We start from the raw sequence: 27,176 nt of genomic DNA, 5'->3' as shown, positions 1-27,176 counted from the left end.
GCGGGACATTGCTGTGCACAATTGGCTGCTGTGTTCGCCCACAAATATACAGTCAATTCACTTTACAGTATATTCTGTGAAGCGCTTTGAGACATCTAGAAGACGTGAAAAGCGCTATATCAAATGCAAGGATTATTATTATTACAGAGAATTGGCATAGATACAAACTCTGCAGCGCCACCAGTTGAAGCGTGCTGATAGTGCAGGCATTTGAGACAAGTGTTTTTATAGTGAATGTAGGCATTGATTGCTACCTTCATTGAGCCTCATCTCTATACTGCTACCTTCATCGTCACTCATCAGTATAGAGATGACAAATCCTTCCTGCTCCTCGATACTGATCTTGGTGCTCAATCCCAAGGGCCAGGAACCATATTCAAATGCAATGCAGACATAAGATTGATTGAGGACATCATGAACAAACAATACCTGCAGAGTGGGGCTAGAGGCAGCTGGACGTTACACTGCCTTTATACACAAGCACAGTGGAGCTCCAGCCAAATAAACAAATAATAAAGAATAATAATCCTTGATTTGAAATAGTGTTTTACATTAGGGGAGGATGTCTCAATGCATTTCATAGGATTCACTGTGAAGTGAGGTGAATGTATCTGAAGCAAACCTGGCAACCAATTAGTGCACAGCAATGTCTCACAAACAGTTGTAAAGGGATTATTGGCAGGACACCAGGAGAGAGAAACTTCCTCTTTGAGTGTGCCACAGAATCTTTAACATTCACCTAAACAGGCAGACGAGACCTCGGTTTAACATCTCATGCAAAGAATGCCACCTCCAGAAATGTAGCCTAGACTATGAGCTCCAAGCATCAATGCTGGACAGAGATAAGACCGCGACCAACTGAGGCAAGCTGACACCTGACACACCCTTGAAAGACACTGAGCCCTCTGCAGTATTCACGATTACAAAGTGATTCCCGCATACCGCTATTGAACACATTTTTTTTTAGAAGCAGTGGATCATTCATCAGGTACAAATTCCGCATTAAGGCCCAAACCTACCTCATAGCCAAACTTTAGGACAGAGGCAACAAGGAATGCTCCAAGGATGTTCCCCACAGAGGCACAGGCGCTCCAGATCCCGAACAGAAAGCCACGCCTGGTAAAGCACACAGCATTCAGCACCTTTTAAACTTCTGAAAAAGCCTCCAATTGAAAGGCAGCAATAAGTGTGTAAAAAATGGATCATAGAAAATGGTTACAAAAACTGATTTCAAGCAGAATTTCTGAATAAATATTTCTAAATTGTGAATGGAAAATTCCTTCTGGTAACCAGAATTGCATCAGGCTGACCTGTGGGAACTAATGTCCCAAAGATAATTGTGAACAAGAGAATAGAATTCTCTTCTAAGGCAGGATGTATTTCCTGGAACAGGAGGAATTACATTTTTGCGACTAGAATGCTTTCTAACATCTTTAAAACCGTCCTTTCTTAAAGATAGAAATGGGTTCCAAGATTGAACCTTATGGAGTTATTTGGATAATTTTAATATTAATAATAATCCATTTGATATTACGCTTTATCACGTCGTCGAGGCATCTCAAAGTGCTTCACAGGATATTCTGTAAAGGGGATTGACTATATATTTTTTGAGGCGATACGTGGCAGCCAATTTTGGGCACAGCAATGTCCCACAAACAACCATGGAGCTAGCGACCAATTGTATTTGGGGGATTGTTGGCCAGGACACTGGAGAGAGAAACCTCCTTCTCTTTTAAAATAGCTTCATGGGATCTTTAATGTCAACCTGAACAGGCAGTCAGGGCCTTGGTTTACCGTTTCACCCAAAGCATGGTGCCTCCGATAATGCAACACACCCCCAGCACTGCATAGGAGTGTCAGCTTAGAAGACTATGTGATTCCAAGTACCGACGTGGGACTTGAACCCACAATCATCTGATTCAGAGATGAAAGTTCTACCACTCCGCCAGGCTATTGTATCAAGTAAGGGATCTCCTGGAGCAAATTTGAAATGGGAATCGAATTGAACAGAGGTACATACCCAGCCTTTCCAAACCAGTTGCCCAAGATAGCAACGACACAGGGCCAGCCTGTGGACTGCAGCAATCCAACCAGAATCCAGAGAAAACAGTATAGGTACTTGTTATAGAGATGAAACCACTCCAAGACCGTGCCAAACAGAAACATCTGGAAAAACAAGAGTGTCTTTAAACCACAAGGGGAAGCATACCACAAACGCCACTCATAAACACTGTCCCCCAACCACCCCCATCTTTCAACACCTACCCCAGCGGATGTCAACACCCAGGAGAGGAAAAAAGGATAGTACTATATTCTCTTTCAGATATCCACCCCAATAATCAAACTGTGCGCGGTTCCGCAGTGTTCCAGGGCATCTGCTGATGACAGAACAGCCAGCCTGGCTCATTGGCAGGACTTGGAATGGCAGACCAGTCATTGGGGGCAGGGAATCATCCCACTGTTAACCCCGCAAGACAAAGCCCAAACAAGTAGTGGTCCAAGCTGGACAAGCAGCGGGAAAGCTTGTCAGACAGCGATATCAATGGCACACTGTACGGTTTTAGCTTGTTAAACTCCAGCAGTACCCCATGCACACTCGGGGGTCCCCAAGTCTCGGCTTTTGCCTCATACTTTCTGGAATTAGGTCATCAAATGCGTCCCACCAGGGAGAGAGGGCACATTCCATTCCAACAAATTATCTCTGGAATTTCCTGTATAGGTGGGATGCATAGAAATCTCAGCTTGGTTTGGATGATGATGGATTTCTGCATGTGTCAGATACTTGGCTGACCAAAAAGAGAGAAAGGAAAGACACTTTGTAAAAGCAAATGTGTACTTACGACAAGAGCAGATAAACACATTCCAAATGAAAGAATCAGGCGTGGATTTAAACGATCGCCAAAAAATCCACTGATATACAAGCCCTTGGAAGAGAAACAAAAAGGTGAGTTCTACAAGCATCAAAGCTGAGTACCACTGGGAAAGGCCTTTTCCCTTTCCATTTCCATCAAGGAGAGGAGAAGCACACTTGATATTGGATCTCCCCGCAACAGGTCACGTCATGCCTGTCACCCTGCATACAATTGTAGTTGTTCACAAAACAGCCAAGACATGGACGAGGAACTCCAGCGTCTCACTCTAAATCGTGCAAGGTGATGTGGCAGAGGTTGGGAGGAGGCAATGAAGTGAAGAGAACCAACTAATACAGGACACAGAACAACACAAAGCTACAGTATTTCATGACAACAATTTACATTTAAACAATGTCTAGAACATCTGTAGGACGTCTCTGAGAACTTCACACAGCTGACTGGGCGCCAAAACTGGGGGGGGGGGAAGGAGGAGCTGAAAGGGATTGGAACTTGGCCAAAAGCACAGTAAAAAAGACATGTGATTAGGCAGTTTTTGTAGACGGGTAAGGAAGGGTCGAGGCAGAGGAACTCCAGAATGGAATTCCAGAGAGTAGGGGCAGAATGGATGAAAGTTCATCCTCTGTGGGGTGGATCAGCAGGGGACGTGAAGAAGGCCCTTGCTTGCTGAATAGATGTGGGAGTCGGGATTCATGAGGTCACAGAGGTAGAATAGAGCAAGACTTTGTGGACGAGGATCCTGAATTTGATCCTTTGAGAGGTGTGGAGGTGGGAAGCCAGTGGAGCCAAGCGAAGATGGAAGTGATCGGCTCACAGAGTCTAGTGTGGGAGAGGACATGAGCTGCAGGACACGTCAGGATTTGCAACATAAATGTCTGAAAGCAAGCTACACCCATCAAAGTGATGGATTATTACAAAATGATCTTACTCACCACAGCATAAGCAAAGAGGAAAAGGGTGTCAAGGAAGCCAAGGAAGAGAGTGGCTTCTGCCGCATCTGCAAACAGGTGATTTTTGTTCCAAATCTTTAAAATAATAGAAACATACAAATTGCTTAACTGGTGAATGATTAATGTTCTGACCATATAGAGCTTCTTGCTACAATTGTAGAATCACAGAGTATACAACAATTTATACTTTATTTACATTTCACAATTTTACAATTTCCGTTTCACATAGAACCTCTCAAATAAGAGCCTGAGTTGGGAAGGAGGTGGCCAAAGGCACCATTGAAATGAGGTTTTGTGGAAGGATATTAGGTGTGAGTTTCTGAGTATTGGGAAACATGGTTGAAAGCTGATGATCACTGAAACAAGGTCCTCCTCCACACTTTAGAATCTCTCCAGTCTTGCCCCATTCTATTTTCTTTTCCGTGGTTCTTCACACAAGTCGCCTTATCAAATTCTCTTGCTCATTTCCATATCCTTTTATAGTCGCCTCTTCCCCTCCTCACCTGCTCAGCTCCTACCCTCATCTGCAGTTCCCAGCCAGAATTACTTTGGGATGCCCTCCTCACAGGAAAGGCACTATACAGGTGTAAATTGTGCTTCAAATATCTGCATTATTCTGTTTTAAGAATTTACGAACTTTGCCTCAAAATTCCATTTTTAGGATTCATGCCAAATCTGTGTTCTAAATCTAGAAAGCAAAGCCTCAGTTCTCCAACCCCAAAGGTAAAGATAGATTCCCTAAAATAGAATGTCAATGATTCGATAAGGCACTATATCAAATGCAAGGATTATTATTGATTATTTATCCATTGGATTCACAAAGCTCTGTAAGTATCTTCCTAGAAGAGAAAGGCACAAGCTTGCAGTTCTAAAATAGGGTGTGGATTGTATCAGAGCTTGTCAGTCAGTTAGTACCTGATCTGGGTGGAGACCAATGGTTGTGGAGTTACGGAAGGAAGGTATCCACTGGTTGGAGATACTGACTTTCACATTGCTGAAGGTCTTTCGTGTGGCATGGAAGAGTGCATAACTGTAAGAGAAACCAAACAGCGGAATTACAGCGACCATTTCACCACCCTCCAGATAACCCTCAGCTCCCACAAATGCATTCCCCTCAATTATTAATCCATATTTCCACAAGATTTCTCCTTCTGCAGTGAAACTTTGTTTCTATGAACCTTTCATCTGCTTAAAGGCTACACTGACAACTGCAGGTCTGAATTTGAGTTACAGCATGTAACATGTACAGCATGTTATTTCTCTGAAGCAGAGCCAAAATTGCAATGCAACTTCTCTGAAACAGAGCTACAGTGTGCAATGTTCTGTCTGAAGTGGTGCCACAATATGCAATGCTCTGACTCAAAGGTGGAGTCACTGAATACAATACTATGTCTCTAAGATCCTCTATGAACGGAGTTGGAGGTGATGGAAAGCTTCCAAATCAGGAAATAGGAAATAGCCCAAGAACACTGGAAATCAAAATGTCTAAACTAAATCGTGCTCAAACCTCACCTGACGAATGTCAGCAGAAAGACAGATGCATGGTGATGCGTGAACTGGCTCAGAAAACCCCGGCGTGGGGTGGGCGTCATCATTCTGCACAAAGATCAAACAACCAATCCCTCATCAATGACCTGAAAAATAATTGAATTGGAAAAAATACTTCAGATTCAAAGTTTGTTTCAAACAGAGTTCTTAGACCCAGGTAGAAAGGATTTTTTTTCCACAATCTCAGCCAGTTGTTCTTTAAAAGATTTCTGAGCTTGTGCTCAATGCTAGAGAATGATACAGATGTAAATGATATTTACATCATATTTAAATGATATTTACATCTAATCATTCAGCGACCATGCAGATGCAGCACAATTTAGCTGTACATGAAGCAGTTGCAAAATCTACTTTGCACAAATTCCATCTGGTCTTCAGATCACCAATTTTACATTTAAAAATACCTTACCAATCCAAATCCTTGGATTTGATACAGCACATATAACTCTGAAACATCTCAAAGCATTTCACAGGTAATTGCTGTCAAGTTAATAACTCTGAAGATGTAGGCCAATATACGAGACAATTTGCACACAGAAAAGTCCTATAAAGTCCATTTTTTTTGTTATGAGTTGTATAGATCTATATATCTAAGTCTTCATCAGTGAGCCACAAAAGTTAGTGTTTGCTGGTTAGTCACATCACTAATTCTCTTCTCATCAAATGTGCACTTCCAGCAAGGTTGGTGACCAAGTTTGAATTTTGGATTGATTATTCTCCTTTCTCAACCCAGAGGCATTGAGGCCACTTCCAGCAATGGAAGGAATACTCTGAACTAGACTTTCGTTTTTTAATCGGCCCTCAACAGTTTAAGCCAGGGGTGGGCAATTATTTTGACTAGCGGGCCACTTCACGAGTTTTCTTAAGCTTTGCGCGTCACACACTTAATATAGATCCAAATGCTTAATAATAGCTTAAAATCAACTCTTACACTGGTACATAAAATAAAGTCTATATAATTGACATTCATTAAAATTAGGTTAAATAAAAACAACTCAATGAGCAGACATTTATTCGATATTTAGTCACATATTGATGAGAATGTGAGAAGCTCACTCAATGGGAAGAATGAAAGCGCTGATATATGTTAACCAGACAATTGAAGTCAGACATCGTCTCCGTTGTTGCAATGCGGAGTACTGCTGCAAGGTGGTCATCAGTCATCGCCGATCTATGTTTTAAGTTTTTGAATTTCATCACAGAAAATGTCTCCAACCATATGTATGTTGATCCAAACAGGACAAGCATCCTCCGGGCACAAGCCTTTATTTTTTGAAAGGTATATTCATTAAGAGAGGCGTAAACACTGGGTAGCAGCACTGATTTGAATTGCTCCGCAAGACATGGATCACATTGCAGGTCAATAAGCTCAAGTTAGAGGTCAAATGGGGCTTTGTCAACATCAAATGAGAAAGGTGAATAGACCAAAGACAGGTCATTTTCGATCAAATTGAAATCCTGGAATTGGCGAGAAAATGCGGCATGTAAGTCAAGTAGTGACGAAGTATACTTTTTAAAGTTTTGATCGCAAACAGTAATCTGCTGCAAAGTTGGAAAGTGGGCGAACAGGCTGTTTCCTCTCTGACGCGATAAAATAAATAATTTTGTTATAAATTACTTGACACTGCAATACAAATCGTGCACACAAGCCCTCTTCCGTTGCTGTTTTGAATTCAGTTCATTCATGTGGCCCATGATATCAACGGCAAATGCGAAATCCGAGAGCCAATTCGTATCGTTCAGCTGTGGGAAATCCGAATCTTTTTGTTTCATGTCCAAAAATAAATCAATCTCTGCTCTCAGTTCCCACACTCTTTTCAAGACCTTTCCTAAACTAAGCCATCTTACATTCGTGTGATACAGAACATCCATATGCTCAGATTGCAATTCCTCAAGCAGAGTTACAAATTGCCTGTGGTTAAATCCTCTTGTTTGAATGTAGTTGACCACTTTCGTAACTGTGTCCATGACATTGCTTAGTTTTAGAACACTCTTACAGAGGAACTCTTGGTGGATAATGCATTGTAGAAAACAATATTCTGTTCTGGATTTGTTTCTTTGACTTGATCTTGAATTCTTTTCAATAACCCAACATTTTTGCCTGTCAGATTTGGGCTTCCATCGGTGGTCACATTCACCAATTTTTTCCATTCCACTCCTAATTTTAAGAAACACTTATTTACTGCCTCCAAAAAGTCTTCTTCAGTTGTCCTATCTTTCACTGACTGCACTGATGCCAATTCTTCTTTAAGCTCAAAATGTTTGGTGATACCTCAAATAAAAATTATCAACTGGGCTGTGTCTTTGACATCACAACTTTCATCGAGTGCCAGTGAAAATCATGCAAAATTGCTTAATTTATTTTTTAACTGCAGATACAGGTTCTCAGAGATACCCTCGACACATCTCACAATAGTTCACCTTGACAGGCTAATGTTCTTGAACTGTTTTTTCTCGTCTGGACATAAAATCGAGGGAGAGTCAATCATACATACCTTTATAAATCTCCTTCAGAGAATGGTTTGCTGTTCTTGGCGATTTTGTGTACAATCACTTAACTCACTCTTGTAATCTCTTCCTAGGACGCAAATTGTTTTGTGAAAATGCTTTGCTCTTTTTGCATTCGAACAACCATCTCATTAGCTTTCTTTCCTTTTTCTTCGGCAGAAAGCTTCTTATATTTTCAAGCAAGTTTGCTCTCAAAATGGCGATTTAAGTCGTAGTCTTTGAGCACTGCCGCACTTTCTTTGCAAATTAAGCACACAGTTTTTCCACCCACTCTGGCAAAAAAATATTTAGAAGTTTATTCTTTGTTGAATATTCGGCTTTCAGCGTCCACTTTCCGGTTCTTTGATAAACTCATTTTGAATTAACATTCACGGTTTATGGGTAATATAAATACCAAATTGGCGCACAAAAAATACGAACGAGTAATAAATGGATAAATCACAGGAATGTCCTCTTCAGTGAAAAGTATTAATGGCGAACATCAATTCTAGTTAGTATTGACATTCAGTAGTGGTAAGGCTTTACGCTGCTCACGCCGTGGCTGACACCGTGAATCAGCTGTGGTTGCCGCACGCGCATGTTTGAAAATTTGCCGATCCGTAAATTTCTGACGTCAGCCTGATTAACACTTAAGGGAATGTGTGCACAACTAAGCAGCGTGACTGGCTGATGTTCCCGGTCTGATTGAAATGCAGAATTTGTGGAGAAAAAAAACTAACAACTCTAGCAATTAAAAATCGATGCTGTGACAAAAGTAAGAAACGTAAGGGACACATTTAAAACTGATCCTTTCTGGGACTGAATGAACTATAATTTTTTCTATTGCTAAGCACAATGACAGGCCGGACAGAATAATTTGGCGGGCCGGATGTGGCCCACGGGCCGTATTTTGCCCACCCCTGGTTTAAGCCATCACCAATTCTGCCATCTTAAGATCACAGATCTTCCCAGCACCTCCGCTATCTGCTAACAATGCTATGGTACATTGGATGATTGGTTCAGAGCCACCACAAAGCCACAGTTTCCTTGGTTTCACAATAATTTAGCAGTGTCTCCACTGCAGGAATCAGCCAAGCCCTTGGACTACACTGCCTTGTGAGGCTCAGCACTCCCATCTGCCCGCAGACGCGACTTGCGGATGTGGACTGATGCCGATCTTTCTCCAATGATATGGTGTTGACACTGGGACCGATTACCAATAATCCCGTTGCTATTTCCTCGATTCCCGACACTCAATTAAGCTCTAATTTGAGGCTCCGATCAACAGTCTCCTGTCCCCGGGCTCTCTGCTCTCCTGTCCCCGGGCTCTCTGCTCTCCTGTCCCCGGGCTCTCTGCTCTCCTGTCCCCGGGCTCTCTGCTCTCCTGTCCCCGGGCTCTCTGCTCTCCTGTCCCCGGGCTCTCTGCTCTCCTGTCCCCGGGCTCTCTGACCGCCTGTCCCCGGGCTCTCTGCTCTCCTGTCCCCGGGCTCTCTGCTCTGCTGTCCCCGGGCTCTCTGCTCTCCTGTCCCCGGGCACTCTGACCGCCTGTCCCCGGGCTCCCTGTCCGCCTGTCCCCGGGCTCCCTGACCGCCTGTCCCCGGGCTCCCTGACCGCATGTCCCCGGGCTCCCTGACCGCCTGTCCCCGGGCTCTCTGACCGCCTGTCCCCGGGCTCTCTGACCTCCTGTCCCCGGGCTCTCTGACCTCCTGTCCCCGGGCACTCTGACCGCCTGTCCCCGGGCTCCCTTCACGCCTGTCCCCGGGCTCTCTGACCGCCTGTCCCCGGGCTCCCTTCACGCCTGTCCCCGGGCTCTCTGCTCTCCGGTCCCCGGGCTCCCTGATCGCCTGTCCCCGGGCTCCCTGACCGCCTGTCCCCGGGCTCTCTGACCGCCTGTCCCCGGGCTCCCTGACCGCCTGTCCCCGGGCTCCCTGATCTCTGACCGCCTGTCCCTGGGATCTCTGACCTCCTGTCCCCGGGCTCCCTGACCGCCTGTACCCGAGCACTCTGACCTCCTGTCCCCGGGTTCTCTGCTCTCCTGTCCCCGGGTTCCCTGACCGCCTGTCCCCGGGCTCCCTGACCTCCTGTCCCCGGGCTCTCTGACCGCCTGTCCCCGGGCTCCCTGAACGCCTGTCCCCGGGCTCTCTGACCGCCTGTCCCCGGGCTCTCGGACCTCCTGTCCCTGGGCTCTCTGCTCTCCAGTCCCCCTGAGCGCCTGTCCCTGGGCTCCCTGACCGCCTGTCCCCGGGCACCCTGACCGCCTGTCCCCGGGCTCCCTGACCGCCTGTCCCCGGGCTCCCTGACTGCCTGTCCCCGGGATCTCTGACCGCCTGTCCCTGGGATCTCTGACCTCCTGTCCCCGGGCTCCCTGACCGCCTGTACCCGAGCACTTTGACCTCCTGTCCCCGGGCTCTCTAACCGCCTGTCCGCGGGCTCTCTGACCTCCTGTCCCCGGGATCTCTGCTCTCCTGTCCCCGGGCTCCCTGACCTCCTGTCCCCGGGCTCCCTGACCGCCTGTCCCCGGGCTCCCTGACCGCCTGTCCCCGGGCTCCCTGACCGCCTGTCCCTGGGCTCCCTGACCTCCTGTCCCCGGGCTCTCTAACCGCCTGTCCCCGGGCTCCCGGACCGCCTGACCCCGGGCTCTCTGACCGCCTGTCCCCGGGCTCGCTGACCGCCTGTCCCCGGGCTCCCTGACCGCCTGTCCCCGGGCTCTATGACCGCCTGTTCCCGGGCTCTCTGACCTCCTGTCCCCGGGCTCTCTGCTCTCCTGTCCCCGGGCTCCCTGACCGCCTGTCCCCGAGCTCTCTGACCGCCTGTCCCCGGGCTCTCTGACCGCCTGTCCCCGGACTCCCCGACCGCCTGTCCCCAGGCACTCTGACCTCCTGTCCCCGGGCTCTCTGACCTCCTGTCCCCGGGCTCCCTGTCCGCCTGTCCCCGGGCTCCCTGACCGCCTGTCCCCGGGCTCCCTGACCGCATGTCCCCGGGCTCCCTGACCGCCTGTCCCCGGGCTCCCTGAACGCCTGTCCCCGGGCTCCTCACGCCTGTCCCCGGGCTCTCTGCTCTCCGGTCCCCGGGCTCCCTGATCGCCTGTCCCCGGGCTCCCTGACCGCCTGTCCCCGGGCTCTCTGACCGCCTGTCCCCGGGTTCCCTGACCGCCTGTCCTCGGGCTCCCTGACCGCCTGTCCCCGGGCTCCCTGATCTCTGACCGCCTGTCCCTGGGATCTCTGACCTCCTGTCCCCGGGCTCCCTGACCGCCTGTACCCGAGCACTCTGACCTCCTGTCCCCGGGTTCTCTGCTCTCCTGTCCCCGGGCTCCCTGACCTCCTGTCCCCGGGCTCTCTGACCGCCTGTCCCCGGGCTCCCTGAACGCCTGTCCCCGGGCTCTCTGACCGCCTGTCCCCGGGCTCTCGGACCTCCTGTCCCTGGGCTCTCTGCTCTCCAGTCCCCCTGAGCGCCTGTCCCTGGGCTCCCTGACCGCCTGTCCCCGGGCTCTCTGACCGCCTGTCCCCGGGCTCCCTGACCGCCTGTCCCCGGGCTCCCTGACCGCCTGTCCCCGGGCTCCCTGACCGCCTGTCCCCGGGATCTCTGACCGCCTGTCCCCGGGCTCCCTGACCGCCTGTACCCGAGCACTTTGACCTCCTGTCCCCGGGCTCTCTAACCGCCTGTCCGCGGGCTCTCTGACCTCCTGTCCCCGGGATCTCTGCTCTCCTGTCCCCGGGCTCCCTGACCTCCTGTCCCCGGGCTCCCTGACCGCCTGTCCCCGGGCTCCCTGACCGCCTGTCCCCGGGCTCCCTGACCGCCTGTCCCTGGGCTCCCTGACCTCCTGTCCCCGGGCTCTCTGACCGCCTGTCCCCGGGCTCCCGGACCGCCTGACCCCGGGCTCTCTGACCGCCTGTCCCCGGGCTCGCTGACCGCCTGTCCCCGGGCTCCCTGACCGCCTGTTCCCGGGCTCTCTGACCTCCTGTCCCCGGGCTCTCTGCTCTCCTGTCCCCGGGCTCCCTGACCGCCTGTCCCCGGGCTCTCTGACCGCCTGTCCCCGGACTCCCTGACCGCCTGTCCCCAGGCACTCTGACCTCCTGTCCCCGGGCTCTCTGACCTCCTGTCCCCGGGCTCTCTGACCGCCTGTCCCCGGGCTCTCTGACCGCCTGTCCCCGGGCTCTCTGACCTCCTGTCCCCGGGCTCTCTGACCGCCTGTCCCCGGGCTCTCTGCTCTCCTGTCCCCGGGCTCTCTGCTCTCCTGTCCCCGGGCACTCTGACCGCCTGTCCCCGGGCTCTCTGCTCTCCTGTCCCCAGGCTCTCTGACCTCCTGTCCCCGGGCTCTCTGCTTTCCTGTCCCCGGGCACTCTGACCGCCTGTCCCCGGGCTCTTTGACCGCCTGATCCCGGGCTCTCTGCTCTCCTGTCCCCGGGCACTCTGACCGCCTGTCCCCGGGCACTCTGACCTCCTGTCCCCGGGCTCTCTGACCGCCTGTCCCCGGGCTCTCGGACCTCCTGTCCCTGGGCTCTCTGCTCTCCAGTCCCCCTGAGCGCCTGTCCCTGGGCTCCCTGACCGCCTGTCCCCGGGCTCCCTGACCGCCTGTCCCCGGGCTCCCTGACCGCCTGTCCCCGGGATCTCTGACCGCCTGTCCCTGGGATCTCTGACCTCCTGTCCCCGGGCTCCCTGACCGCCTGTCCCCGAGCTCTCTGACCGCCTGTCCCCGGGCTCTCTGACCGCCTGTCCCCGGACTCCCTGACCGCCTGTCCCCAGGCACTCTGACCTCCTGTCCCCGGGCTCTCTGACCTCCTGTCCCCGGGCTCCCTGTCCGCCTGTCCCCGGGCTCCCTGACCGCCTGTCCCCGGGCTCCCTGACCGCATGTCCCCGGGCTCCCTGAACGCCTGTCCCCGGGCTCCCTGACCGCCTGTCCCCGGGCTCCCTGACCGCCTGTCCCCGGGCTCTCTGACCTCCTGTCCCCGGGCTCTCTGACCTCCTGTCCCCGGGCTCTCTGACCGCCTGTCCCCGGGCTCCCTTCACGCCTGTCCCCGGGCTCTCTGACCGCCTGTCCCCGGGCTCCCTTCACGCCTGTCCCCGGGCTCTCTGCTCTCCGGTCCCCGGGCTCCCTGATCGCCTGTCCCCGGGCTCCCTGACCGCCTGTCCCCGGGCTCCCTGAACGCCTGTCCCCGGGCTCCCTGACCGCCTGTCCCCGGGCTCTCTGACCGCCTGTCCCCGGGCTCTCTGACCTCCTGTCCCCGGGCTCTCTGACCTCCTGTCCCCGGGCTCTCTGACCGCCTGTCCCCGGGCTCTCTGACCTCCTGTCCCCGGGCTCTCTGACCTCCTGTCCCCGGGCTCTCTGACCGCCTGTCCCCGGGCTCCCTTCACGCCTGTCCCCGGGCTCTCTGACCGCATGTCCCCGGGCTCCCTTCACGCCTGTCCCCGGGCTCTCTGCTCTCCGGTCCCCGGGCTCCCTGATCGCCTGTCCCCGGGCTCCCTGACCGCCTGTCCCCGGGCTCTCTGACCGCCTGTCCCCGGGCTCCCTGACCGCCTGTCCCCGGGCTCCCTGACCGCCTGTCCCCGGGCTCCCTGATCTCTGACCGCCTGTCCCTGGGATCTCTGACCTCCTGTCCCCGGGCTCCCTGACCGCCTGTACCCGAGCACTCTGACCTCCTGTCCCCGGGTTCTCTGCTCTCCTGTCCCCGGGTTCCCTGACCGCCTGTCCCCGGGCTCCCTGACCTCCTGTCCCCGGGCTCTCTGACCGCCTGTCCCCGGGCTCCCTGAACGCCTGTCCCCGGGCTCTCTGACCGCCTGTCCCCGGGCTCTCGGACCTCCTGTCCCTGGGCTCTCTGCTCTCCAGTCCCCCTGAGCGCCTGTCCCTGGGCTCCCTGACCGCCTGTCCCCGGGCTCTCTGACCGCCTGTCCCCGGGCTCCCTGACCGCCTGTCCCCGGGCTCCCTGACCGCCTGTCCCCGGGCTCTCTGACCGGTTGTCCCCGGACTCCCTGACCGCCTGTCCCTGGGCTCTCTGACCGGTTGTCCCCGGACTCCCTGACCGCCTGTCCCCGTCTCCCTGACCGCCTGTCCCCGTCTCTCTGACCGCCTGTCCCCGGACTCCCTGACCGCCTGTCCCCGTCTCCCTGACCGCCTGTCCCCGGGATCTCTGATCTCTGTACTCACCGATCTCTTGGTCTTCTGGCCCCGGGCTGCCCGCTCCCTCCGCTCCGCTGGCCCCGGGCTGCCCGCTCCCTCCGCTCCGCTGGCCCCGGGCTGCCCGCTCCCTCCGCTCCGCTGGCCCCGGGCTGCCCGCTCCCTCCGCTCCGCTGGCCCCGGGCTGCCCGCTCTCTCCGCTCCGCTGGCCCCGGGCTGCCCGCTCTCTCGCTGTCAGAGACTGGAGGGCGGTTGCTAGGGTCGCTGTGATTGATGGTTCCGCTTCACCATTCAGAAGGCCGCCGAATGCGACGTGACGCCCCCACAGGCCAACCAGCGGCGGCGCCCTGAGGTGAAAATCGTCTGTAACCTGTCACCCGGGTTTGCAGGGCGCTGCTCCCCCGCGCTCAGCCCCGGGGGGGGTGTTGGGGGTGTCCCGTGTGAGGAGGGAGGAGGCAAACAACGGGAAGGAAGGGCCGCGCCGGTGCCGCGGTTGTTCCGACGCCGACAACTGATGCACTGCGTTGCGCATGCGTTGACCGCGAAGCATCGCGGAAGTTGTTGTCCCCGAACCTCCGGCTCCAACTACAATCCCCAGAGTGCACCGCGCGCCAGTGAGGCGTCCAGGAAACGAGAGTGAGAGAGACAGGTGGGCACAGGTGCACTGGGGCAGGTGAGAGGGGCATCACAGGACAGAGACAGAAACACACAGACGGTGCAAATCCTTTTCAGAAATAATAACACAGACAAATGGTGAAAAGTAAGTTTGCTTCAAGTATTTGTAACTTTTAAAATTGTATTTAAACTAACTTTGCTGCCCAAATGAATAGATGCAGCAGACGATCAGGTGAGGAAATAAACCATCGGCGTATTATTTTTCAATTAATATTTCTGTGAACGTGTACAGGACGTTAATGAAACCCCCAGGAAGCAAAGTTCAATGAATCGGTTTGAGATTGAAGAACAAGAATGGTGAGAAGCTTTAATTTTACAGTGAAGATTTAAAGTGTTTAAAATAAGGAAAGAATGTTGATTGCAAAAGTCAAACACTATATTACACCAACAACTTGCCCTAATTTAGTGCCTTCCACTCATGGTAGTGTCTCAGAGCGATTGACAGTGGGTGGGGGGTGGTGGGGTGGCCGAAAGCACGATCGAAGAGGAAGGACGTGAAAGAAAGGAGAGAGTGGGCAAGGCAGAGGGATTGAGGGAGAGTGTTCCAGAGTTTTGGGGCGTAGTGGCTGAAAGCGCGACCTCCAATGGTGGAGCGGAGGGTGTGAGGGACAAGCAGGAGGCCGGTGCCAGTCGAGCGGAGGATTGGGGAGTGAAGAGGTCTGAGAGGTAGGGAGGTGCCAGGGAGTGAATGGATTTGAACACGAGTGTGAGGATCTTGAAGTCGATCCATTCAGTGATGGGGAGCCAGTGGAGCCCGGCCAGAACTGGTGAGATGGGGGTATGGAGTTTGGTCCAGGTAAGTATGTGGGCAGCAGACCATATTACCATTTGATTCCTGTTTTCTTGAAAAAAGAGAATTTTCTTGTTCAACATTTCAAATACTGTGTCCAGTTTGGGGCTCCCTAACTGCAAATTATATTGAAGGGTTGAAGCTCAAAGCTGTGATAAAAGCTAATGGAAATCAATCTTATTTTTAAAAAACAATTGAGGGGAAACATAATTCTGATCTTTAAAATGCTAAGAGGCAGACTTATTGTAGATAAAATCAAAACACTGCATTGGGCAATGAGATTCCAACTGATGGCCATAGGTTTAAATTCAAAAGCTTCATGCATGAACACAGATTTGTTTTTTTCTCTCTCCCTTGGAGGGTAGGAATTGTGGTAAAGATTCCCAAAAATGACATGGCATCAATTACCTGTCTCNAAAAATAACTCAAAAATTATGTGTATGGCAATGGTAATGAAGGATGTAGATAGGTTCAGACTGAGATGAAAAAGTGTCAACCTGGCTCATTTGGTAGCACTCTTGCCTCTGGGTTAGAAAGATATTCTCAAGTCCCACATAAGGACTTTGACCTCAAAGAAAAGTTTGACACTGATTTTAATTCAGCTCCTTCATATTGTTGGGCTCAGTAACTCCCAGACTCATGGCTCTGTTCATGATTTTAATTCAACTCCCTCACATTGTTCCATAGCATAGTGGTTAACTCGCTCACCTCACAAGCGAGAGGACCCGTGTTCGATTCCCAGTGGAGAAAATCCTTAGGCAAGTGTCCTTACTCCACGCGCCTCTGTTTACCTAACAGTAGGAACCTGGTTGTCAGTCGACTGGCAGATCACTTTCCGGGGTAATAACTCCCCCTCCAAAAAATGTGGTCACTCAATCCTAACTGTTTATGGGACATTGCTGTGCGCAATTGGCTGCCATTTTTCTCCCACAAAATACATAGTCTATCCACTTTACAATATATTCTGTGAAGCGCTTTGAGACCTCAACAATGTGAAAAGGCGCTAGGTCAAATGCAAGGATTATTATTGTTCTTTGTCAAGCATATCTTTCCACATTCAATGCCGACCAGATAGAAGCCATTATTGTTCAACTCTGGCTAGAAATTGTGTACCTCTGTGCCTTTGTGAGTTGTGATATTCCTGGTTGGTTAATTCTGGCCAAACACAGTCTCATCCCGAGATACAAAACCCAATCTTTTGTCAGACTGTTTTCTTTCACTTTCAAAACATTGCTCTTTTACACCTCACACAACTGCTTTGAAATCATTATCCTCATTTTTGTTATCTTCACCAGAGATTTCTTCAATGTTTTCAACACTCTCACTCTACCTTTACAAAACTCCAACTAATTCTAAACTCGTTGGTTCAAGTCCGCTCTGCACTCCATTGTCCTCTCCTTGCCAACTCCATTGGTTGCCTGTCCCTCAGTGGATGAATTTACAGTTCTACTTTCTTTAAAATGTTGTGTGGTCTTGCTCTGCTATTTCTCTACAATCTTTTTGCGTCCACAGTCCTCTAACTCTGAAATATAGTTTTCAGCTATGGGTCTCTGGAATAATAAATTGAAGCCAGAAACTGGCTAATTTTTGACCTGCATTGTCTCAGGACAAGGGAGTTGTGGTGCCTGTACTATAAATTTGTTAACCCAGCACAAACCTGAGATTCACCTGGTGACCTTTCTGCTCTGTGTGGCAAAGTTGCAAACTGCACTTGCCAACTATGATATCATTTGGAGTGNTTTTTTGGTGTGTGCTGTTTAATCATAACACAGTCTTCAATGCTGATGTGAACATGATCGCAGCCCACACTGGCTTCAATTGGTTACAGTTTTACAGTTGATTCTGGCGGGAGAAGCAATTTGAGTCGTGGTGGTATTTTCACATGTCTTATGATGTTTGGTTGCAGTATGAATGCAGATGAAACGTTTGACTATCTCTTCAAGATAGTTCTTATTGGTGATTCCAACATTGGCAAGACCTGTGTGGTTCATCGTTTCAAATCCGGCATCTTCATAGAAAAGCAGCAGAACACCATCGGCGTCGACTTCATTGTCAAGACACTGGACATCGATGGCAAAAAGGTCAAGGTGGGGCCAGTTGCTGCTTCTCTATCTCTGCCGCTTCCAATTGTCTTTCACCCCCCTCTCCTCCCCACCCTCTCTAGAGACACATAATTCCATACAGTCTTATGTCACACTGAAATCCTATGTCTTAAAATTTAACTTTGCGCTGCAGTGGAGAAAATTCGCAAATTCAGTCTTGATTTGGAAGCCATTTCTCTGAAGTTCTTAAAAAGAACCGGGGAGTGATTTGCTGATATTAAAGGGAACTCTTGCAATGCCTTGAATCAGTCACACTAAGTTTTGCATGTCTTCTGACAACCAGTGAACAAGTGTCAGTCTGGTTTAGTTGGATGCATTCTCTTCTCTGGGTCAGAAGGTTGTGGGTTGAAGGCTCTCTTTGGGATTTGAGCTCAGTCTAAGCTGACACTCCAGTTAGTATTGGCGATTCTCAGACTTGCTTGAGTTGCTGTCCTTCGGTGAAACCATAGTCCCATCAAACTGTTCAGTTGAACATTAAAAATCTGTTAAAAACACAAAAATTTTAACACTAATTCTCTGTCTCTTAAGGTTCAGGTGTGGGACACGGCTGGACAGGAGCGTTTCAGGACAATCACACAGAGCTATTACCGAAGTGCTCACGGTGCCATCATTGCCTATGATATCACCAAACAAACCTCCTTCAACTCTGTGCCACACTGGATCAACGAGATACAACGGTACGGAGCAGCCAATGTGGTCCAGATGCTCATCGGTAGGTTTCAGGATGTATGAAATAAAAAAATCCTAAACGGGTTAAAGAGATTGCAACAGGCTCCATGAAGACTCTGCCTAATAAGGGAGTGAGTCATCCAAACCAGTAAGGTTTGATTCCTGACTGGGGCTATTATTTTAGTCCTGTAGCATAGTGGTTAGTGAAAGCGAGAGGACATGGGTTTGATTCCCAGGTGGGGCAAAACATTAGGTAAGTTTCCTTATTCCAAACGCCTTTGTTTCTCCAGCAGTTAGTAGGAACCGAGTTGTTAGTTGATTGGGGGGTAACAACAACAAAATTACATTTTATAGCGCCTTTCATGTTGGGAGGATGTCTCAAGGCATTGCACGTCACTCTTTTGGCCCCGAGCTGAGGGTCGGGATCGAAGAAGGTGGAGGGCGGGGTGGGGGGTTAGGAGGGTGATCAAAGGTATGGTCGAAGAGGAGGGTCTTGAAGGAGACAAGGAAGGGGACGAGGCGGAGGTACTGTGGGATGGAGTTCCAGAGAGTGGGGGCAGAGTGGCTGAAGGCCCACCCGCCTATGGTGGGGTGGGCAGGCAGGGGAACGTGAATCAGGCAGGAGCCCACTGAGCGGAGGGAGCGGGCAGGTTGGTAGGGGGTTAAGAGGTTGCAGAGTTAGTGGGGAGCAAGGCCACAGAGGGCTTTGAAGGTGAAGACCAGGATCTTGAACTGTAGGACAAGGATCTTGAACTATATCCTCTGTGTGATGGGAAGCCAGTGGAGTTGGGTGAGGATGGGCAGATAGGGTCACGGAGCCTGGTGTGGGAGAGGACACGGGCTGCAGAGTTCTGGATGATCTGCAGCCTATTGAGGGAGGAGTTGAGGAGGCCGACAAGCAGGGAGTTTGCAGAGTTAAGCCTGGATGTTATGGATGCATGTATGAGAGTTTCGGTGGCCTGTGGTGTGAGACAATGGCAGAGCCGGGCGATGTTGCAAGGTGGGGGATGGCAGAGTGGGTTATGGCATGGATGTGGGGTAGAAAGGATAGTTGAGGGTCAAAAGAGACACCAAGGTTCCAGACTGGCATAGTATGGTGGAATGTGCATTCTTGGATGGTGATGCTGTCAGCGCCAATCAGGAGAGCCTCGGTCTTGTTGACATTCAACTGAAGAAAGTTAGCTCTCATCCAGGACTTGATGTCTGACCGACATTCTGTCAGAAATTGGGACAGCCAAAATGAGGAATTAGGGTGATGTGTCGAGAGCATCCGTTACCTTGGAACCTTCCCCCTGCGTTAGTCAGTCCCAGCATGGGACAGAAGAAAGCTGATGGTTAGAGAAATTTATTTTGTCATAATGCAGAGTGCAATGACACCTGAATTTGGTTCAATGTATGAACTAAAACTAAAAACTAACCAATTAAATATTCAAACTGAGATCATGTTTCTGAACATGTGTGCACATCTTTTTTCCCCACTTCCCCAATGTCTTCCCATGTCATACCCACCTGTACTTGCTCAGACTGTGTAGGGGGCAGAAAAGTGTAAAATCCCCTTGCCAACCTGTGCCTAGAATTGGGTAAGCAGGATGCATTCCTCCGGGGAGAGAGTGCACATCATATTTCAACATCTATCTCTGGAATTTCTTTTCATGTGTAGGTGGGATGCATGGAATTCTCAGTTTGTTTTGGATATTCTTAAGCATGGTGATGGGTTTCCGCAGACATCTAGCTGACCAAAAAAAGAGTGTTCAGGTTACACTGTCAACTTTGATCTTTGCGGGCTAATGATTTATCCATTTGCTTGAGATCATTTGAGCCTCTCATTAGTGCTTAAGATCCTGTGCCTGGGGATCTGGCAGGAAGTAAAGGAGACAACATCCTGATCAGGGCTGTAAAAGATGCAACAAAAACAAGGAAAAAAATTGAGAGCAGCGATACACCATACTGTGCCAAGTGCGTACTAAGCATTTGGACAGGCTTTCCTGTGACCTCCAGTTTTCAGTACAAGTGTACTGAAGTGAGCACAATGTGAATTTGCATTTTAGTTGCAAAAGTATTTCTTGGACTGAAATGTTTGAAAGAAATGAATTGTTTTGTCGCTGAATTTGATCACAACCTCCAAGAGACAGCCTCCACACGAGCCTCTTTCACACTCAGGGCTGGGCTTCCCAGGTCCCAGATGGTAAATGTGATCCCGCACCACACAGATTAGGAAGATCCTATGTTTTATTACTGGTCTGGGACATATTCATTGATCTCATCTAGAGCAAGGGAACTGGAAAACCACCAGTGACAGATTCAGCTGCAAACCCAGGGAGTTACTAAACCAGACAATAATCCTTGATTTGATATAGCACCCTAGCACGTTGAGACATCAAAATGCTTCACAGAAATATATTGTAAAATGGATTGACTGTGTATTTGTGGGCGAATACGGCAGCATAGGGATTATTACCCCCGGAAAAATGATCCACCAATCGACTAACGACCGAGTTCCTACTTACTGTTAGGTAGCCAGAGGCGTGTGGAGTAAGGAAACTTGCCCAAGGATTTACCCCGCCTTGGAATCGAACGTGGGTCGTCTCGCTTGTAGGCGAGCAAGCTAACCACTCTACTATTGAACAATGTGAGAGAGTTGAATTAAAATCACAAACAGAGCCATGAACCTGGGAAGTTACTAAGCCCGTCAATAAGGGAGCTGAATTAAGATCAGCAACGAGCCACTAACCCAGGGAGTTTCTGAGTTTGATGAACCCATGGGTGGTGTGGTGGGGCAAAATCTGTAAGGGAATCTCTGGAAAGCTGGCTTTTGGAGGTATCAATTGCATTAACATGAGAAATGTAAGACAATTCCAAACAAAATCTAGATTCAAGCCCTTTATTGTGTTTACTCTTGTCCAGGTAACAAAGCCGATCTGAAGGATAAGCGGGAGGTTCCATTTGAGGAAGCCTGCATTGTGGCCGAGAAGTTCGGACTGGTGGCAGCGCTGGAGACCTCGGCCAAGGAATCTCAGAACATCGAAGAGGCTTTTCTGATGATGACGCGGGAGCTGATGGCGAGGAATGGTCTGCACATCTCCTGTGAGACCAGCAGAAGCAGCTTCCACCTGGACTCCAGGCCTGTGAACCTTCCTCTGTCCAATGGGAAAAGCGGCTGTTCTTGCTGAACGGCATTCCCTGCCAGTGAGTGCTCCAGGACATTGAACAGAACTTGGACAGATGTCGGAGCCGGGCCAGCCAACAGTCCAACAGATTGAACCCAGTTAGAAACTTCCTCACCAGCAATCAACAATCACATGACCATTCAAATAGACAATTATTGCAGGTAGAAATCCAGAGCTTTCACGTCCCTTAGGAGTGGCATAAAGCGACTTTTGGTGCAGACTAAACCTTGCATACAGGAAGCTCGATTAAAATCCGTTTCCCCTCATCTCAGTTGGGGGCTACATTTAGCTTTAATGCCCATGTTTTGGGGAGGGGAACAGTCAACTTGGGGATCCTGTTCTCCGGTTCAAAGGTAGAGATCAAGACAGTCTCTTGTCCTGACCCCTTGCGATCAAAATAGACAGGAGAAGCCACTTGGCAACCATTGGACATGGAGGAGAAAAGGTGGAAAACTTAGGAAAAATCCCCCCCCCCCCCCCACACAAATCACCCAGTTTCACAGGGCTCTCCAGAAACTGGGATGGGGCAAGGACAGTTCTGAGGTTCAGAATCTCTGAGATTTTGTCTGGTAGGCAACTGACTGCTGCAATCCGCCCACAAAGTACAGTTAATTCGCTTTATAGTATACTCTGTGAAGCTCTTTGAGACGTCTCAACAATGTGATAAGGCACTATATCAAATGCAAGGATTTTTATTATTATTAGCCATGGAAAAGGTGTTGAGGAGATCTTTCACATGGGCATTATTTAAGCGTGTTTTGGGTTCAAAGGGAAAATATACTAGCTGTACCTGTTACAGCTATGCTTGCAACCAAAGGATCGAATGTGGATTGTAGATTGATGCACAGACACACACAGCAGACATTTCATCTTTATCTATACTCCAGTGGGAGGACTCAGCGGGATGACTCGGCTCTCTAAAAAATTTAATTTGGTTGTTGTTGCTTCGGCTTAGCTTCATCTGTGTTCTTTATTTTGTTCCTGCCACTTGGCTATGTGCGTGCTCTGTGACACAGGATGCCACAGCGCCCACCAGGTGTAACTGCAGTGCGTGTGTACATACCTACGTGCTCTGTGACGCATGATGCCACAGCGTCACTTTGACTCAGCAGCCATCAGGTGCAACTGCAGCGAAAAATGCAAACTGAAAATAACTCATGAACAATAGGAGATACCCGAAAACAAATATGCCCATATCACTCCCAGATGCAAGACCTTTCCGTTGAGGTATAAGTCATGTCTCACGTCAATCAGTTATTGAAATTCTCCTTGAAGCGCACAGACATTGTCATTTTATATATATATAGATAGAAGATTGTTGGAAACACGTTACGAGTTGGTTGAGCATTCAGATCAAAAGGGGGTGAGGGGAATTGTGGACAGAAGTCATCAGCAGCAGGAGCAGCAGATGATAGAATTGACTTACTTAACTTGTTTTCTCCATTCACTTGGATTCTTTCCCAAGTATTTGCCCACTGCGCCTCACCGATAGCTCTCACATCTTGTTTGCTTAGTCCCCATACCCTGGCAATTGCCCTTGTAATTCTAATTCTAACAATTCGAACAATGTCCAACGTGGGCTGAATGGCCCTCTTCTGTGCTGAATATTTCTATGGCTTGATGTGCACTTACCTCCATCATATGTGGCAGCTTTCAGTTCAGCGTTGACAAAGGTTCACTCCTGAAACACCAGCCTGCCTCTCCTCTCACACAGCTGCTGTGAATTTGCAGGTTTACGTTTCCCAGCTTCCTACGATTCTTTTCCATTCCTTGCAATGTGTTATATGGCTGTACCTGAAGAGAGCATCTCTTTGCTGCTCTGCAATTCTACATTTGGAGAACTTGGTTGTTATTTTGACGCTTTAGTACTCTCCGCTGCAAGTTGAAATCCCTGAAACCAAATGTATATCATGTTCAAATGCTGCCTGAACAATCAGTGTCTTATTACTGACAGTTGTTCTTCGATCAGGTACAGAAAACGTGCAGCTGCTGAAACAAAACGGGAACCACAAGTGTTTGTGTTCCAGCTATAGCAGCATCTTACAGAGCATGAGTCAAGTCAGATTGATGCACACGTTTCTTTTCAAGAGCCTAACAGTGTGAGTGATGTGAAGCTGAGGCTAAATTTGTACACGTCAGATGAAGAAGTTGACAAAAGCCTACGTCTTGCTAAAGCTATTTTTAAGGCTTGATTTAGGAGGATGTCTTGTACTGTAAGATGTATCTGTCTAATGTCTTTTTGTGTGTTTGTGTTCTATTGTGCAACTGGATTAAATATTTTAAACAAAGTATTTGAATTAAATTTTCTGATGCGTTATGGAAGCCGGTTAAGCCAGACACTTCGGGCCGGCCGTTTTGCCCGGTTCAAGAAACATCCAAGATTAACCGAAATACCATTCCCATCCAGCAGAGCAGCGGCGCTGTATAACATGTAATAATGTTGTTTCACTTGAAGCAGTGTTGATTAACCAAACAGGACACTAAGTATTTTAACATAGGAGTTGTTAAAAGTTAAAATACACTCACAGAATTCAGTAAAATATATCAGGCTTTGTTTGGCTTAAAATACTCTCCAGAGGAGCAGCGCGGGGCTGCCAACTCCCATTGTTGTTTGCATTGGATGGGAAGGGGACCAATTAACAACGGCTCTGAGGTGATTGACCGCCTTGGAACCACTTGTGAATGGATGGACCCTCCGCCCAGTCACAAGTGGCTCTGTCTGTCTGTCAGTCAGTCAGTCAGAATTTGACTCCTCCATCACCTCATTGGTTTATTCCTGTTCCTCTGCCCCCTCACTGATTGGCAGTCCAGCTCCAGCCACTTGTGATTGGTTGGAGTCTGCTGTCAATCACTATTAGAAGCATCCCATCTCCATCCTAGAGCCGCTGGACACGCTTAAAGCTTGAATGAGTACATTCAGTGGCGAGATTAACCGGCATGTTTAAAAGCGGTAAAAATACAAATGAATCAGGGCCAGGTTTTTTGTTCAAATCAACAGTCATCCGACAAAAGTGGATTTCATTGTATTATCATTTTTTCCCCCCCACTGAAAGAAAGGAATAATTTCCCCTGGTTTGTACCTGGTGTCAGCATGAGTCACTGCACAACTAGGTGTACAGGGCATAATTCTTCAGAGAAGACGCTCAACCGAGATCCCAACTGTCTTTATCAGAGTAACTTAACTCCCATTGCATTTTGTAAGAACTGGGAAAATCTGCTCAACAATAAAGTTCCAAAAGAATTGGTTGGCCACCTCATGCTGCTCGTGAGGACCCCGCTGTGTGCGTCCAGAAGATAACATATACCAAATTGATAAGGCAAACTTTTTTTCTCTTTGCCTGTGCAGCGCTTCAACTGAAAATTACATTTGTATGCCCATTACAACCAGGCTGTATTGGGATTGCTCTCTGCCTCCCCACCCTCCCCCACTTTCACACATGTATTGAACTCATAGATTTTGGCAATTCCCATAGCTTAGTGGTTAATGCGTTCGCAAGCAAAGAGGACTTGGGTTCGATTCCCAGGGTAAGTGAAACCTTAGGCAAGTTAGCTTACTCTACATGCCTGCTTACCTTGCAATAATTAGGAACCTGTCGATTGGCATATTTATGGGGGTAATAATCACTCCAAAAATTAAAAAATTAGAATTTGGTCATTCAATCCTCGACTGCTGCATTTCATCCACCACAAAATATACAGTCAATCCACTTTACAATATATTCTGTGAAGAAGTGACCAGGAGCTATATCAAATGTAAGGATTATTTTAATTCACTGGAGGATCTCCAGCTGCATCATTTAAGAAGATGGATGGGGGATTCCATTAGGAAAACGGAAAGGGTACAGTGAAATTGCAGATCTTTTCCTCTCACCGCATGTACGGTCAAATATAATCAACACAACCATAACAGATTACACAATATTTGTAGGTGTCTCTCTCAGAATTATCCCTGCAACAATTGCGCAATTAACCCTCCCGCAAAACAGGTTTGCGCTGACACTGAATGGGTGCAGTTTTTCTGCTGGAGGAGGAGGGCGGTCGGCTGGGAATCATTTCTACAGGCACCAGCCCTCCTCTCCCTATTCTTCCTGTGAGGCGAAGACAGGGGGGTTGAGCCCTGTCCGGACCCTACGTTCATATGCCTAGTATCTTTGGATCATGTTAAGGAACAAGTACCTTTGCTGGTTTACCCCTCCCTAACCAAGAGTCCTGAGACTGATCGTCACCTCAAAGGCTGCCACGATTAACATCAGTAACTCAGCACAGACCAGGATTCAAACCTGTGACCTGACAGTCTGTCCATGTGTGTCCATGTCCATGCACTGGGTGGCACTTTTACCCACTGGGTAGGGAGTGAGGATCAATTTATTAGCATTCCTGTCTCTTGGTCAATCGTTCCAGTGTCCACCCTACAAAGACTTGTACAGCTGTGGAACTCAGCAAGAGCTAAGAAACCTCATAATGTGGTTAACACTGACCCCAACAAATCAGGAATGACATGTCCTCATTTTTGCTGCAACTGATCTTTGGGCTCCTGGATTAGGGAGAGCAAAGCAAATCTGGTTCCCAATTCCTCCAGACACCAGAAAAATTATGCACACTTAAATTGTCTTTTGTAACTGTGCTCTGGGATCACCCTGAACTGAATATATCAGCTACAAACACATCCACTTGGAGGTGAGAAAGAAGCATAGCTGTTGCATCCATTCGGTAGAGGTAACACAGGTTCCCCCGATTTCAAGACTGCAATAGGCTGGATGTGCCCATCACTGGAGTCCAGCAGAGATGTTGGGTTCGTAGCAGAATCAACAGACTCTGGGCAGCCTCATATTACTTGCTTTGGTTCCACAATTATTCCCAGATTTCCTTTCTGGTGATGCAAGCAAAGAATCTGACCTGTATTCTTGCATAACACGTGACAATTTGGAGATTTTAATAATCTTTGCATTTGATATAGTGCTTTTCATGTCTTCTAGACGCTCAAAGCACTTCACGGAATATACTGTAAACTGAATTGACTGTATATTTTGTGGGCGAAACGTGACAGCCAATTGCGCATAGTCTGTCCCACAAACAGTCGTGAATTGACTGACCAAATTATTATTGTTTTTTTGAGGGATTAACAGGTATGTTCAGTTAGGGAACTTGCCCAAGGTTTCACCCTGCCAGAAATCAAACCCAGGTCTCCCACTTGCGAGGCGGGTGTTCTAACCACTGAGCTACAGGACTCCTTTTTTTCCAGCACAGGAGGTGGTCACTTGGTCCATCTTGCCTGCTCTGGCTCCCCAAGAATTGTCTGTTCAGTCCTGCCTTTTCCCCACATCCTTTCAGATTTTATCTCTGCTAAGAATCGACTTCTAAAACTGCTTTGGATTCTTGAATTAATTCACCATCCACTTGATAATAATAATCCTTGCATGTGATATAGCGTCTTATCACATCGTTGAGATGTTTCAAGAGCTTCAGAATATATTGTAAAGTCGATTGACTGTGTATTTTGTTGGTGAAACACGACAGCCGATTGCGCACAGCAGTGTCCCACAAACAGTTGTGGATTGAGTGATCCAATTTTTTTTCTGAAGGGATTATTAGTCCTGGAAAGCGATCTGCCAATCAACATCCAAGTTTCTACTTGCTGCTAAGCAAAAAGAATGTGGAGTAAGGAAACTTGCCTAAGGTTTTACGCTGTCTGGGAATCGAATCCGGATCCTCTTGCTTGCGAGGCGAGCGCACTAACCACTATGGGGTTAGTGCTATGGGGCTCCAAAAGAACTTCAAAAGAAATCTGCCTCACAATATCCTTACA

At 49.1% G+C, this 27,176-nt stretch overlaps 2 protein-coding genes across 3 annotated transcripts in view; one reads left to right on the top strand and one right to left on the bottom strand.

Annotated features, from left to right (window-relative positions):
• Window positions 1-14,046, bottom strand: part of slc37a3 (solute carrier family 37 member 3) — a 33,386-nt gene extending 19,340 nt beyond the window's left edge. The window contains exons 1-7 of the mRNA XM_042335899.1: window positions 13,998-14,046; window positions 5,333-5,454; window positions 4,736-4,850; window positions 3,803-3,895; window positions 2,841-2,924; window positions 2,021-2,166; window positions 1,020-1,116 (exon numbers count right to left, since the gene is read on the bottom strand). Coding sequence (XP_042191833.1) covers window positions 1,020-1,116; window positions 2,021-2,166; window positions 2,841-2,924; window positions 3,803-3,895; window positions 4,736-4,850; window positions 5,333-5,415 — 618 coding nt within the window. The 5' untranslated portion in view covers window positions 5,416-5,454; window positions 13,998-14,046. The remainder of the gene's footprint in view (window positions 1-1,019; window positions 1,117-2,020; window positions 2,167-2,840; window positions 2,925-3,802; window positions 3,896-4,735; window positions 4,851-5,332; window positions 5,455-13,997) is intronic.
• Window positions 14,047-14,586: 540 nt separating this feature from the next.
• Window positions 14,587-21,629, top strand: LOC103181877 (ras-related protein Rab-19). 2 transcript variants are annotated; one of them, XM_007898648.2, is made up of 4 exons: window positions 14,587-14,727; window positions 17,339-17,519; window positions 18,063-18,246; window positions 21,108-21,629. In XM_007898648.2, exons 2-4 carry the CDS (start codon window positions 17,340-17,342, stop codon window positions 21,371-21,373), a joined length of 630 nt encoding a protein of 209 aa, XP_007896839.1. In that variant the 5' UTR covers window positions 14,587-14,727; window position 17,339; the 3' UTR covers window positions 21,374-21,629. The 2 variants fall into 2 exon arrangements, with proteins under 2 accessions (XP_007896839.1, XP_007896838.1); XM_007898647.2 differs by lacking the exon at window positions 14,587-14,727 and having other exon boundaries at window positions 17,138-17,519.
• Window positions 21,630-27,176: the final 5,547 nt, after the last annotated feature.

Source organism: Callorhinchus milii, unplaced genomic scaffold (assembly GCF_018977255.1).
Source record: "Callorhinchus milii isolate IMCB2004 unplaced genomic scaffold, IMCB_Cmil_1.0 Scaffold5, whole genome shotgun sequence".
NCBI classification, from domain to species: Eukaryota; Metazoa; Chordata; class Chondrichthyes; order Chimaeriformes; family Callorhinchidae; genus Callorhinchus; species Callorhinchus milii.
The sequence above is the reverse complement of the archived record's forward strand: the minus strand, read 5'-3'. Positions and strand labels throughout refer to the sequence as shown.